We start from the raw sequence: 16,287 nt of genomic DNA, 5'->3' as shown, positions 1-16,287 counted from the left end.
CACGTAGTTGATGACACAAGTTCTATCAGTTAGGCAGTGGCTTTGCTTGCCATCGGGTTTTTTCGCTTTCCGTTGATCAGTTTGATGGAACTTATCTTTCTACCACATTCATATATACCTGCACTTTATTCTCTTTTGCTTTGATATTTTCCCTCTCTCTCTCAATTTTCTCACATGCTTGACAGCATGACGGTGGTGTGTGTGATCGACTTAAATAAAGGACCAAGGAACATTAAACACCAAAAACTAGAATGATTATAATAAAAGAAATGAATAAAAGTGTGAATCACATATTTACATCCCCACTAATTGAATCAATTTGAATTGATGAATTGTGTACCATAATATGAATGGAAAGAATCAACAATTGTGTACATACAAGGCTAAAAACAATAAAGAAGGTCAATACTAAAAACAGATGAATGAGAAGTTCTCGGTGAGGCTAATTTATAGAGAAAGGACAAACTTCAACTTTAGTAATGGCAATCCACCAAAGAAGAAGTTGCTGAGAAGACAATAACTTTTTCTTTGGCCTGAAAAGGAAACAACTTGGATTCTCTGTGATGATCATCCTCAGGTGCCGGAAGATTCAAGTCCAAGTTCAAAACATCTTTGTTGTGTTTCTTGGATTCTCTATTTGCATTAATTGCCCCACACGTAGGTGCACTCCCAAAATTTCTATGCCTTCTCATGTGTCCCCCCAAGGCTTGCCCAGATGAAAATTCTGCCCCACATATGGAACACTCATGAACTTTACACTTAGCATTAATAGTACTCATCCTAGTGTTGCTGCTGCTATTATTATTATTATACAAAGCCGTTGATAATTGTAAGGTGAGGGTGGTGCTTGTGGTGTCACAATAATAATTATCATGATTATGATTATTATTATTATCCACTTCATTCACAAAAGTTGCAAGAACTCCTTGCTTTTCTTCTGCACTTGCCTTGGAATAATATTTCTTGTGGCTGGCTCTGTGGCCACCAAGGGCTTGAAATGAAGGGAAGCATCGGTTACAAGTCTTGCACTCATAAAGGTATAACCCCCCCTTGTTGTTGTGTGAGGGTTTTGGGGTACTATTGTTGCGATCACCTTGAGCTAAGAGAATCAAACAATTTGCCATGTCTTCCTCTTCGTTCCTTGATTCATTTGAGGTTGTTGGTAGATCAAATCCTAGGGAATTTTCGGTGCTGCTTCTTCCTCCTAAACTGGAACATGTTGTTGACATGGTTAACCTAAGTGGAGATGGAAGCCTTTGTCGCTTCGTGCGCTTGCCCTTGATGATTAGCATGTGATCCTTGCACTCGGCATTCAATTCCTCTTGCTTTTGCATGGTGAGGAATTGACAGAGAGAGAATGATAGAAGCAATGAAGAGAGTGGGAGTTAATATTAATAAAGGGTACCTCTAATAGCTAGTAACGTGTTTTGGGTTTGCCAGAGTTGCGTTTCCAAACTTGGAAGTCTTATATTATAGGTGTGAAGTGAAGAGAGAGAGAGAGAGAGAGAGAGGGAGAGGGAGAGGGAGAGAGAAAGATGCAATGTTAAGCATGAGGAGGCGAGGAAACGAGTGAGATTCGGTTGGCTTTGAAGCAAACCCATTACTTTTTCGCAACGATTCCTTTCTGGAGGATTGGTTTGCAAGCCTGGAACCACACAATATTTCCAAACTTTCATCTCTCTCCTTCTATTAGTTTTTCCTTCTTAATTAGATTGTGTTTATATATGTTTGCTCTTAATTTTTAGCTTCCTTTACTTCAAGCACTACGGCTTAATTTAACTAATTCTAACCTCATTTTACCTAACAAGTAACAATCAATCACTTCCAAGTTTAGGATTATTTTTATGGGTAGAACACAATCCTCAATTAATTTCGAGTTGTGATATACGAGATTATCTTCCATTAATTTATCATTCGAGCAATTAATGTCTGCCATGCTATTACATGATTGATTATTTATGGAATGCTACTAAACTACGTATACTTGCCAAATAATGAGGGAATTCATGTGCTGTTGACCCAACCATTTCTTATTACAAATTATTAATCACAACTCAGTGGCCTCACCGGACAAGTCTATAATATAATCAAGACGACGGCCATAAACATGATCCAAATAGCATTGGTATATAAATTAATAAGCTTACGTGTGCGTAGTAGCATAAATTGAAGTTAATTTCATATTATAAAATGTTTTTTATCAGATGAGTTTTTATTTTCTTTCAAAAACTACAGAACTAAATGTTCATAATTATTATTATTTTTTTACTTTTTATGTTAATTTTATTGATATATCTTAAAGTTAACATACATAAATATAAGTTTTCAATCAAGCATAAAGAAATCATAACAATATTATGTATGTCTTTATTTGCATCATTAAAAAATATTTACAAAGAATTTTTTATAAAAACCACACCTATTATAAATAGTAACAAGAAATTAATTGTGAAACATTAATAATTATTTTATTTAATAACAAGATATATTAGCAACATTGTTGCTCAAAATTTGCTATCTTATATACATTCACGCGATGTATTAAGGGGGTCTAGTGCATTGTGTGTAGTAAATCTTTACTTGAAATCTTATAATTTGTAATAAATTTTAGTTGATAATAAAAATATATTTAAAAAATGTGTTGTTAATTAACATGCTCTTTAGTTAAATAGGGAGCGGAATTACAAAAGCCATAGGGTTAGACAGTCAGATGGTAAGATAGTCAAGATGGATAGTTGTATCTTTGACTAAATGCAACAATATCCTAGTTCTCGTTGAACAGAACGTACTTTGAAAGATGTATTTCTCTAAGTGAACATGTATATAAAAGCATAAGCATTAGGATCAATATTTCTCTAACGTTTGTAACCTTTCTTGCCTTTGGGTTTTCTCTTGTTATCTCCTCTTTTTTCTTTTTTCTTTTTCTTTTTTGCTTTTCCTGGTGCCAAAAAGGCTTATATTGTTATTATCTCTTCTTACTGATAAAAAACAAATGTATATAGGATATATGGGCATGCACTAATTAACAACACTATACGGATTATGGAGTAATATTTTATGATAACATTTACTTATATATATATATATATATATATATATATATATTAAATAATATATTTGTTAACCGTTAGACAAATGTATCAAATGCGTAAGTAGTAAAGACTCAGAAGAGACTTAGAAGTCCGAGTGTTGATTTCTACATAAACTTTATTTTGTAGTTGCGTTGGATAATTTCTAATTTATAAGATAAAACAGATAAGATGAGATAATTAAAGATGAGTTAAAAGAACACTGACTAAATAATATATATTATAGAAAATAAATAAAAAATAGTAGGAAATTCAATGAGATGAGAATGTTAGGACCTAGTATGTCTTATTTGTCTAAGATGTATTATTTTGGATTTTTCTCTATTAATTAGGTGAATTTTTCCTACCCACATCTATTAGAATATTTGTCCCTGATGTCTCACACGATGACAAACAAGTCTATCTTACCTATTTATCTTCCAAATGTCTTTGCAAAGATTCAATAGATAAAATGCATTAAGTTCTAATTCTAAATGTTTTCTTTAATGTATGAGCATAATGCAATCACTCTATGTCTAGCAATGATTTTATTAAGATAGTCTTCCCTTTAGTTTTATTAGAAATTATTCTCTGTCTAGCGATTAATTCCTAAAACTGATACATGCAAAACCTTCTTTGTATTTCTATTAATGATTATCCTTTATCGAACACCTAACCCCTAAAGATGATGCAATGATGAATGATGCATAAAATTAAAAGTAAGAAAAGATAATAGGAAAGAAAACATTTGTTTGTATTGATAAATATGAAGTATACAATACATCTTTTGGCTTTTTAGGCCTGTCAGATCCTAACTAAGGGTTTAGCTTCTCATAGCCCTAAAGAGTCTTACACTTGAAAAGGGGTTTAAAAACTCATGGAAGAGAAGGAATGAAAAAAAGGGAACAAAAAATGATGGGAGAAAGAATCCCCTAAGGGAGAGTTCTCAGACTTTAGGTGTGTATTAGAGAGTGCTTTGAGACTCGATGTATCTTTTCTCCTCGGCTTAACTCTTTTTTTACAGTTGCTGGAGTGGACTTGACCATGCGTACTCGCAGCGCGGGTGCCTGTATTCGTGCTTAGCGTACCTCTTCCTCGCTTAACGTCAATGCTTGCTTTTGCGTTGAGCGCCCCTGCACTTCTTGGACTGGGTCTTTTTTCAACTTTTTGCTATTTTCTTCATCTTTTAGGCTTTTAATCTTTTTTTTCACATTTGCAAGCCATTAATAGAAAAAAAATTAATTCTTAACAATTAAGCATGAAAAAATGCTAAATAATTATTTTTAAGGATATTTTCATTATCAAAAAACAGTTTATATTTAACTGTTATGAATATTATCAGTCAAAATAAAATAATGTAATGAAGTAAAAAAAATCAATTTATACTAATAATTAATTTTTCGTTAGATATAATTTATAACTACAAAAACAAACAAACTGATGAATGCCTAACAGTTAATGTGGAGTCATGATATTTCTATTATTTTTTTTGTAATATGCATGGAAAAGTAAGTAAGTAATTAACATCATTCCATTTCTATTCCAGAAGATCGAATGAATGAAGAAAAGTAAAGAATAAGGAGTACTACAGATGGAGGTTGCTGCGGCGGTGGTGTAGAGGTTCCGTGGTGTAAGGTATAGACTATATAAGGATTATTATAGATAAGATTCTTAGCGTAAGGAATTCTAATGAAAGGGGCTTTGAGTTTGAGAGAGGCACGTAAAGGGTCTTGGCCAGCAATTCAGCATCAAGTTTAGGTTTGTGTTGCTAGTACTGACAGTGACTCAAAGCAAAGCATCTTCCTCATCATCAGTACGTGCATATATATTAATCTTTAATCTTAATAAAACTCTTGTGGATCTAAACTTTTAAACAATCAAGAAGAATACCTATATGTAGCCGCACTATTCTCCACCTTCTCGTTTCTTAGAAAATATATAATATACTTATCATCAATATGTTGCTTACTTGCTTAGACAGATTAAAAGACAAAGCGACTCTGTGTTGCCGGTCGACCACCAGAACAACGTGTAATATACAATAGATCTCATTCTTTCTCAAACCCACCCACTAATAGTTTGTGTCAAACACGCTATAAACACATTGCATACCCATTGAAAATTACAGTCAAAAGTTTGCTAGAAAAAATTGTGTTCTTTGGGAGGACATCGTAACATATAGTCAATTTTATTTTTTTAAAATTTAAGAGAAAAGGTTAATAAAAATTAGTTATGTATATTGATCGATCAAGAGATCATCGACACCTGATGGTATTAGACTATCCAGATTTAATCATTTCTAGGAGGGTTGAACGTATATGTATATGCATTATTATATATTTGATCTTTACTAATATTTTTTTATCTAATATTTATTAAATATTTTTAAAAGCTTTTTGTAACATTTAAAAAATATTATCAAATAAAAATAAATGTTACTAATTATTTTTTGTAGTTTAAAGATTTTAGCAACATGAACTATACATATTTGATAAAATATCATGAAAATATATTAATAACATTTATTTATATTTAACAACTTTTTTAAATGTTGTAAAATAAATTTAACAATATTTTTAATAATAAGTATTAGAAAGAAAATATTATTAAATATCACATATCTTATGTTGCAGCGATGATATTGTAATTCAGACGAAGAAACCCACATCACCAGTCATTTGAATCATATTGACACGAACGAAGGTATCGATTCTTACCTTTATAATTAATAGAAAACATTTTTTTAATTTGGTTGTTTATACAGATAAAAACATGCACCATCACTAGCATGGTCAATTAATTAGCTAAATAGACAGCAGCAGTACATATTTACATGCATCGATATCTGACCTATAATTATATGTAATTAATCTGCATTTATACAATTTAAGATCTTAAGAAGCTTGATAATTGAAACAAAAAAAAAAAAAAACAAAGGGCTTGAAAGTTGAAACCAAGGAAATTAAAGATTAAAAAAGAACGTGACCCACAGAAACTTTAAGCAGGTTCTAGCCAACGAGATCACTGCTATAATTAATTGTAACTCAGAACAAGTCCATGCAAAGTACATTAATATATTATATATAGTTATCTGGTATGGTTAGAGTAGGAGTCAAAACTTTGGTGATCTTTTAATTTTATCCTCACTTGCTTCCTGCGACTTCATTTTCGACAACAATCGCGATATGGCAAGCAAAACTACTACTCTTGTGTATTGCTTTGTTCTAGAAACAACAGTAGATAAGGCGTGCCAACTATCTTTCTCCATTTCCTTAAGGTAGAAGTATATATATTCACCATGCCCATTAATGTCGTCCTTTTCAATTTGGAGACCAAAAATAGATTTATCCAAAATTTTAAGGACTAGAAACATAATTAATTAAGTCCTTTTAAAACTGATCAATTCAAAATTTAGCTAAGTAAACACAATATAGGAGCGAGCTAAGGCCCTGTTTTGGGAGTTTCTTGTTTTAACTAGTTTTTAAATTTTTTAAAACTGAAACCATTTTTCAATTTTTAATTTGTGGTTTTAGTTTTGATATATAAGTTTAAAAACTTATTGCCAATCTTACAATTTTTCTTTAAAATTTTACTAAAAAGGTGTGAGACTTTTCACATAAGAGTATGATGAGAGAATATGGAGTGAGGGTATAATAGAATAAAAAGAATTACGTTTTTAATTAGATTTTATGATTTACACTCATATCAAGCTATGACTAAATTAAGTTAAAAAGATCTAAATTTAATGTGTACATAAAATTTGAAGTTTAAATCCTAAATTTCTTCTGGTAAATTTAAATGAATTAGTCATTGTGAATTAAGACAAATTATGAACCTTTAGGTCAGATTATGAGACTATAATTCAATTTGAGCTTTTAAGATGAGATTTAAACATAATTTGTACAAGTTTTTTGTGGACTAAGCCTAAATTTGAACAAAAATTTTGTTTAGATAAAAGGCCTATATACTTAATTCATGATCAAAATTTAAACTTCAAACTCTACATTTGATTAGACGAGTTAAGATTAGATTAGTCTTAAACTATTGCGTGTCGGGACAAAGATCCAAGTTCAATTTAGATATTTAAAATAAAGTTTAATCTTGATAAAAGTTTAATTTATGTGAGCTTTTTACTTGCTAAGCCTAAATAACGTTAAATGGTTTCAAGGTATCAAAATTGAGTTAAAATGGATTTGAAATTCATTTAAAAATATTTCAACCAAATTTTATCGAAACAGATGAAACGGTTTTATTGCTTATAAATCCTCAACATCTGGTAGAGCTCTTGTAAACCTGCCCCAACTTCCAATGGATTAGTAAGTATTTGTATATTGTGTACCAATTGCGCATTTTCAGCAAAACGAAGGGCAACTCAGCAATTAAAGTCATGGATAGTTCTCCAAAGATAACGACTTTATGCCAACTCCACCCAACATTCATCAATTTAGTCCTTTTTTCTTTACTTATTGTCACTATTTGCGTGGAGAGTGAAAGAAAATAGAAAAATCATTTAAAAACAATCAAATACGGTACCAACTACGGGTTTATGGATGGAACACTTTAGTTTAAGGTATCGAAATCAATTTAATATTGGTCCTTTTCATTTAATATTTAATAATTAAAACTGACGTTTTTTCCTCCTATACAGGAATCAAAAAGCATTTGAAAAAAATACAAAGATTAAAGTAATTTTTTTAAAAATTGAGAACTAAAACCAAAATTTGAAAACTTTTTAAAAATTAAAAATACCATTAACTACTTTTTATAAAAGGAAGAGAAAAGTGATCAAATAAAATAGTTGAGCGTTACCTTTTTCGGTCCGTAGATAATCTGGGCTATATATCCAAATAAAAAAGTTTGCTGGATCATACAAAAAGTATACATGAGCCCAATGGATAAATTGTTGTCCACTCAAAGCGAAGCTAGTTTGACAAAAGAATGCACTGCTACAACACTCGCAAAAGGGATAAATTCTTGCTGTGCTCAAAATGTAAACATTATCAATCTTTATAAATAAAAAATATGGAAAAAATATATCCTAAATTAAAGAATTTATTATAACTTTTTACTTTATCTTAAAATTTATCACTTCATATAATATATTTTTATCTAATATTATTAATATGGATTTAATGATCATGTATTAATTTTACATTATCATTTAATCACATATAATTATTTATATGACATTTAAAATTATTTTATAAATATAAATTTTAACACATATTATGATGAATTATGATAAGATGATGATATAAAATTATTTTATACTGTTAATGCATAACTTATTTTTTTATTACTAATGAAGTTGGTTTTTATTATACATTTTTTCTTAAACTAGGTAATTTTATTATTATTTAATGATAGTAATAATAATATTTTCTTTTATATAGTTTAATTTTTATTTTCAAATTTAAAAAGATTGAAATTCCAATATAATATAAAGAAAAACATTTTAATTTTAAAAAAATTGAAATGCATGATAGCATATCTTACCAATTGATATGATTTACTAAGACTAAATAATATTTTATAGGTAAAAAAATAAAAAAATAAAGTTTTTTCACTAAAAAAAAGTGTTAAAATAACTGTTCAGTCATCTTTGACTTTTGTGTAAAAAAAGATTTTGAAGCTTAAATTATTTTTAGAAATAATGGAAACAAAATTTAGAAAATTATATTTGAAACCATTAGATTATTTTTTATTTTCTATTTTTCGTTTTATTTTTTATCGCAAGTTATTTTAAATAAAAAATCACCTTTTAGAAATAACTTTATACTTTCCTTTTGTAAATACTACCTTTTGTAAATCCTAATTGACCCTAAATATAAAATAAAACTTATTGAAACAAACATATTAATATTATATGTGTTCAGGATCTTGACAAAAATAAAAATTAATTATCATTTTCAACGGGATTATTTCCTATTATCAACAACAAAAATACTCCCTTTTGTAATATTATAAAAAAAAGCTATTTTTTTATAAGTAAACAAAATAAATTACTTTAAAATCACCTTTTTTATTGGGTCTAAAAAAAAGTTTAAAACATCATCTAAATACTCATTAAGGAGCTATATATGTGAGAATCACATAAATGTAATAATTGAACATCACATCTCTTGTATTACTTATACATAATTTATTAACTTATTCATTATCTCCTGATGTGAAATTTCTTTCTCACTTTTGCCACTCCCAACAATGAGGACTTAGGAGGGGTCCCGTCGGAGTGACTAAAACCCAATTGTTCACAGAACTAAGATATTGCCATGTTTGACCCGTAATAAACGCACATGACACCTTAAGATCCTTCTACATTATGGTAGAATGAACCTAATCACAAAAAGTGTATGGTCGTGACTTGTGAGGACCTCACTAGAGTGTTTTTTTTTTTAAGTAATAATAACTTACATGTTATCTCAAAAGTTACATATACCCATACAAAAGAATTTATAATTTTAATTAAAAATGCTAAACTTTATACAATGGTAGTAGCGTCAATTACACACAAACTTTGTGTTACAGCCTTGATAATTTCACAATAATGCAAAACAAACAGAATAAGACCCCACAAATCCGAACAATATCTTGAACATGTAGCACACACTAGCACCCGAGACATGGTGCCCTTGTTGTCCCAGAATCATAATGTGAGTGTGGCCGACCTGACCGACCATTCATCCTGGACCAGGAACCTGACCCTGACACACAGCCACTCTCTGAGTTTGATGTTGTAATTGTAAAGAACTCGATCACAAGAAAGAAACCAACCACACGCTACTAGCTAAATCACTTTTGCAAGCCCACAACCATTTTAAACATGTTTATAGTTCTATCTTATGTTTGATGATGGAATGTGTGTGGTTCAGAATAAATTAATAATCTTCTCCCTGTGAAAATATGGGTCCCGTATTAACCAAAGATTTTCATTTATTTCGGCCGAATGAATTGACTGCTGAATGTGGTGACATGTTCTGTAAACTTCTTTCCTTTTCTTGACGATCTGCAACCCCAATACGATAACGACACAATTGTTTAATATAAGATTTATATAAACTTTGTTTAACAATAAATAAATAAATAAAAACATGTACCTAATACAAAAACAGAACTGACTTCTATTGGAGCGCTTCTCATCAGTAATAAACTAATACTGTAATTAATAACAGTTTCACAGGAAAATAAAAAAAATTGTTGCTTTCGATAATCACTTAGCTATTTAAATTTCATCGGAATGGAATGCAGACAAAATTGCATGTAAACGACAAGGCCAAAACATTCTATTATATTGATGATTAGGTGGAACAGAACATATATGAGCGGTTGTAATTTTCAAATTTCATTATAGTGGAATAAACCCATACGACATTTTCTTTTTCATCTGATTAGCGTACGGCTTTGGTTTCCATAATAATAATAATAATAATACATACATACATAGATGATAAATGTACCAAACGTTGTCTTTTTTGTTCTCGCAACACAGTTTATATACACACATCCCGCGGCCGGTGGAAAATGGGGACACTTTCTGTTTGCCCCACAAATTAATTTTCGATTCTCCACAACAAATCCAAATCGACTTTTCTTAGTTTCTGGCTTTTATTTTCCTTTTCTTTAATTTTATAAGGTTATTTTGAATAAAAAAATACGAAGGTATAATGACTGTTTATTTTTTAAATTAAAATGAATTTATGCATAAATTAATTTGTAATTTTTTTCTTATTTAACTTCAATTTTTCTTCTCCTATATAAATTCTTATTGAGAATTTTACTAATTCCTAAAATTATCATGCTTACAAATTAGCAAAACCAATGTAAAACAATTAATGATTAGTTCATCAAAAGATCTAGAAGTCACATAACAGGTCTTGATGAAATCCAAACACTACGTTAAACTACTTTTTACTTTTTTTTTTTTTTTTTGACGAAATCAAAGTAGTGGTCTTCATGCAATAAAGAAACAGTGGTTCAATTAAGTACTATAAAGCTGGAGTTTTAAATTTTGATCCCGAATTGAATCCACTCTTCTTTTATCTGGTTTGGTCATAGTCTGATACTCTGATTTGATTTTGTCTACAAAACTCAGGAAAATTAAATGAAAAAACTAAAGTTTTACTAGGTTTGATTTTTATTTTTAGAGCCTGAACTCAATATAAACTTTGTTATCCTGATATTCTATAATCCGTATCCGCATTGGAAGAAAATTGAGAAGAATTTTTTTTTTTTTCATATATCTTCCTAATCTCCTAAAAACAAATTTTTCCTTCCTTTTATTTTTTTAAGATAAATATTTCAAATTTTTCTCTTCACTTTTTCTCCATCATACCAAACATAGACAAGCAAATCAAGATGATCTTGCACATATGGTTGAATATAGTGTGTAAGTTATAAACTCTTTGTAAATATCATGGATTCTTATAAATAAATAAAAGGTTAAGAGATCTAATGGAATTTTAAAACTTAGTAAGTTTATTTTGAAAAAAGAATTAGTACGTTTATTTAATCTTCTTTTCCCTCATATGAATGTAAATGCATGACCTATTTCTTGTCGATGAAGATGATTTCGTAATATAGCTTTATTGGAAATGAGTTGCAAGATATAAAATGATTTAAAATTGTCTTATCTTTAAGAATTATTATGTTGCGTCATTTTTTTAATATATTCTCATAATTTAAAATCTATCCATTAAACTTACATAATTGCTATGTTATTTTAAAAATAAATTTTATTTTTTTATTAAATATTTTTTAGCATATTTCAGTTAAAAATTATTATTTTCACCTCTATTTAGTATTAATTAAAATAATATTATTAATTATTTTTATAACATAATAATAATAATTTATGCATTATTTGATATTTAATATTAATTTTTAACAAGTACATTTTTTTCTAACACATGAAAATAAAATATATATCTTGATTATAAAATAAAGAAAAAATAATAAATTATTTAATATTTATTATTAATTATTACAATAAAAATTAATACAATATATGACTGGATTTGATTCGATTTTTTATAATTAGATCCAAAAATAAATCAAATCAACAAATATATAATTTTTTAAGTTTTTTGTTTATACAGTTTTTTATTTGAGTAAGTTTTAGTTTTTTATTTTATGGATTTGACAATTTACAAACAAGGTTTTGACTTGGGTTAAAACTTGGATTCAATTTACAATCATTATACAAAAAACAAGGTTTTGATCTAAATGGAATTGATTACCTTTATAAAATAATAAATCATGGTTTAAACTTGGGTTAAGACAGACATTCAAATAAATTTATAGTGTATTTCAAACAGAATCTCATTATATGATGTGGCAAAAGAAGTTGTAGATATCTATCTGATTTAATTTGGAGAGCCAATATTTTAGAAGCTCACCTGCCTTCTGGGCTACCCAACTCAACACGTGATGGCCCACTCAGTACAGCTGTAATTGCTGCTTCTCAGTATTGCATTGACCAATCACAGTGGCAGCCTGTAAACTAACGTGCCATGTTCTGCCTTCCTCCACGCCAATGCCACCTTCTCTTTCTCTTTCTCTTATCTGTCTACACTGTTTCATTCTGTTAGATAGATGTGATTTTAAGGAAATTAATCATTTTTTTATATTTCAAGAGATCTCCTATTGATATTTCACTCTAAAAACACATGCCCATTATCATTTCAAAAATTTAAATACAATAATTATTTTTTATCATGTTTCTTTTTAAGTATGCAACTTCACAACTTTTATTAATGATTAACTTTTTTATCAAAATAATTATTATTTTAAAAGTTAACATTAACCTCTTGTGCTAAAATAAATGTCATATTTTAAAAAATCATTCCAAAATAAGTTTTATATTAATTTTTTAATATAATAATAATTTTTTTTCCACTAAAACTCCTAAAAAATATCACTTTACGTTTTCAATGTAATATTGATATGTTTTAATTAATGTCTTAGGAAACTAATTAAAAAATTAAAAAGAATAATATTTTTATTAAGATAAGTAAAATTACATTATTTATGATTTTTTTGTATTCTCCTGTGATTTTCACCCTAAATACTTATTTTTTTTACTTTCTTAATTAATTAATTATTTAAAGACACTGATTAACATAACTCTCAGTAATATTAACTAAGTTTTACTTTTATGGTTCAGTTGGAATTATTATGTAATTTATTACAATAGTTATGTATGTTTCAATTAGAACAATTGTAATTCTTTTATTTATGTTGTTATGTTAGAATTATTATTTTTGCTAGAATAATTATTAACCATCATTAGTTAACTGATTTAATCAGATTAAGTATAACTTTTTAATCATTTGTAATTGTCTATTCATTTTGAATCAGTAATAATAATATCTTTAACTTCTTCTTTTTTCTCTCTCAAACTCTATCAACAAAATTAGTGTTGTTAAATTATTATTAATTTTCATCTATTTATAAATTATTTATTTGTGTAAGATAACCTAAGACAACATTTATTTTAAAACAAAATAAGTATATAACAGAATTAAATTGAGACACATTATAAACAAATTCTCTTAGTAATAAAAATTTGTCATGTGAAAGTGTGAATTGTGAGTGGTGACATCAATTATAGCATACGTGATATGAATGGATAAATAACCTTATTTTATCTCTTAAATATATGTTTATTAAAAAAAGTCAACTTCTTAAAAGAATGTGGGTATCTTAACAAATTAGTCTTTTAACTTTGGGCGGAAGGATATCTAATTCAACCCAAACACATCGATCATAACGAACGGTAACAATTAATAATACAACATTATAGCGGCCGTGGAATGAACTAAGCACGAAAAGCAGTAGCCGTAGCTGTTTGGTATTTATTTTGGTTCAAGATGAGAAAAAAGCTAGGTTGGTGAGTGATGCAATTGCAAATGGTTACACTGTAACTGACCAAAGACTAAGACAACGCTACACTTCCTCTCCACATTCCCACCCAGTTTCTTCTTTAATATTTCATGTGCCACTGGGTGGCTGATTTTTAAATATAGTCACTCTCGTTGTATTCTTATTCTATTAGGTTAATTGAATAATTGTTTGTATTAGCACGTTGACGTACATGAATTATACATAAATCGCTGTTATGCGAGCGCTAAATTAATCTCAGCCACACAACTTCTCCTGCAAACACCTAATCATTGATAAACTACACTATGTGCAGTCTGACAACAAAATCATAGAATATGATGTTGGTTTTGTTTCGGCTTAGTGAAAACTATAACTTGCTCTTTTGTTTCGATATGCAAGGTCGTGAATTATAAGAGGTTTGTTTGCACTTTGGAGCCCATGGGTGGGCCATTTCTGTTCTCAATTTGCTTCCATCATATACACATAGAGACTCACAAATAAAAATTAACAGAGAATTAAAGCTGGCATATGCTACGGGATATCCTTAATGTTTATTTGTTTTTCTGGGTGTCTAGCATAATATTGACGACTGTCGAAAATTAAAACTAAACTCTCTTGTTTATAAAAACTCATTTAAAGAACTATATGTTTAAAAGATATAATTGTCGGTAACCATACAATACTATGTTGATTTATCGTTAATATTTTTGCTATATTTAAGTTATGTTTCACAAATTATTTCCATTAGTTTATAGATTTAATTAGCTCAAAATTTTGTTTGAATGTTAAACTAATTTTTTTTAAGTAGTTTTTACTATTTTTTGAAATATTACTTGGAGTAATATTTTTTAAATTTATAATTTTTATATTTTATTTATTTAGTTATTATTTTTTAAATATTTATTCAATTTTTTTATTATCCTTTTTAAATATGTTATATATGTCTTTTTATATTTTTCATCTACTTCAACACTTACCAAATAGATATGATTTACTAAATTAATTTAAAAGCTTCCAAGTATCATGTTCGATAAAACTAATTGAAAAATTGATTAAAAAAATTAATTAGAAGATAGAAAACTAATTGAAAGATGAAAATTAGTAAATATCTGAAAGCTAATAGCTAAAACATTACTTTATTAAATTATAAATATTCAATAAAACTAATAATTGAAGTAATTAAATATATAAAATGACATAAAAATAATAAAATAATAATTTATTTGAAAAGCATAATAAAAAAACTAGATAAATATATTAAAAATGAAAATGAAAAAAATATCAAAAAATTAAAAATTAAACGCTAACGTTTTAAAAAAACTAAAAATTATTAAAAAAAAATTATTTATCAAATAAGTTTTTCAATTAATAAAAAAAAGTTAAAAATCAACTTAAATATCTTATCTAACATAATTAATTTTAATTGGAGGAAAGAAAACACAAATAAGGACGTACCTTCTTCTATTTGGTTAGAAAGAAAACCGGAAAAAGATAAATTAACAAAATTTGATTGCTTAAAACAAAAACAAAAAAAAAAAAAATTCTTTTTTCTACTTTTTCTTGTATTCAAATTTCAAAACTCTCTATTTTTCTTCCACCATACCAATAATACCTTGATCAAATATATATTTCTACCAGTTCCGGATGAGGGTCATCAAGTAACAAAACAACTATTCGTTTTGAATATATAAATACTTTTTCCACCGAAAGATATTGATATTTCCTTTATTAGTTGTGTCACGCAAATCATGCAAGCACAAAAGTCTCAAAAGGAAGAAATTAAAGAACTGAATTTTGTAGTACCAAAATGGGAAAATGTACTAATTAGTAATTAATGGGGCTGTAGCCAATAATAATTGAGTTTTCACGATATATCAAATGAAAACACCAGTCTCATGGCTAATTGAACAGGTCCAACAGATTCATTAATTTGCAAATCATATTGCGTAACTTCATTAGCAATATTATGTTTGAAATCGACCTGCAGCCTTGTCTGGGTTTACATAATCCACTCATTGTTTATAATATCGAAATCCAACCACTAAATGGTCCCATTATTTGGTGGAGATCCTTAAAAAATTGAAAAGCGGTGCCGGCCCTTAGTAAAAATATGAATAAAGTCAATATAAAAGCATTAATGATATGCAATTTTAATTTCCCCCTCTAATTAGTAAGATACTAATCTTCTGCTACAGAGTCCGACTCCCAAAATGAGATATATATATATATATATTTTGTTTTTATATGTTAGTTAAAACAAATAGCAATGTGTTAGTACCTAATAACCACTAACTAAGAACCTGTGAACATTAAAACTAGATGAAATTATCATGTGTAT

At 28.1% G+C, this 16,287-nt stretch overlaps 1 protein-coding gene across 1 annotated transcript; it reads right to left on the bottom strand.

Moving 5' to 3' along the window:
• Positions 1-421: 421 nt before the first annotated feature.
• On the bottom strand, positions 422-1,650 carry LOC100777739 (zinc finger protein ZAT5). Its single transcript, XM_041014133.1, has one exon. It carries the CDS (start codon positions 1,332-1,334, stop codon positions 474-476), a length of 861 nt encoding a protein of 286 aa, XP_040870067.1. The 5' UTR covers positions 1,335-1,650; the 3' UTR covers positions 422-473.
• Between the last annotated feature and the right edge of the window lie 14,637 nt (positions 1,651-16,287).

The sequence above is a fragment of the Glycine max genome, chromosome 3 (genome assembly GCF_000004515.6).
Source record: "Glycine max cultivar Williams 82 chromosome 3, Glycine_max_v4.0, whole genome shotgun sequence".
Taxonomy (NCBI): domain Eukaryota; kingdom Viridiplantae; phylum Streptophyta; class Magnoliopsida; order Fabales; family Fabaceae; genus Glycine; species Glycine max.
This window is presented reverse-complemented; position numbering and strand designations above follow the sequence as displayed.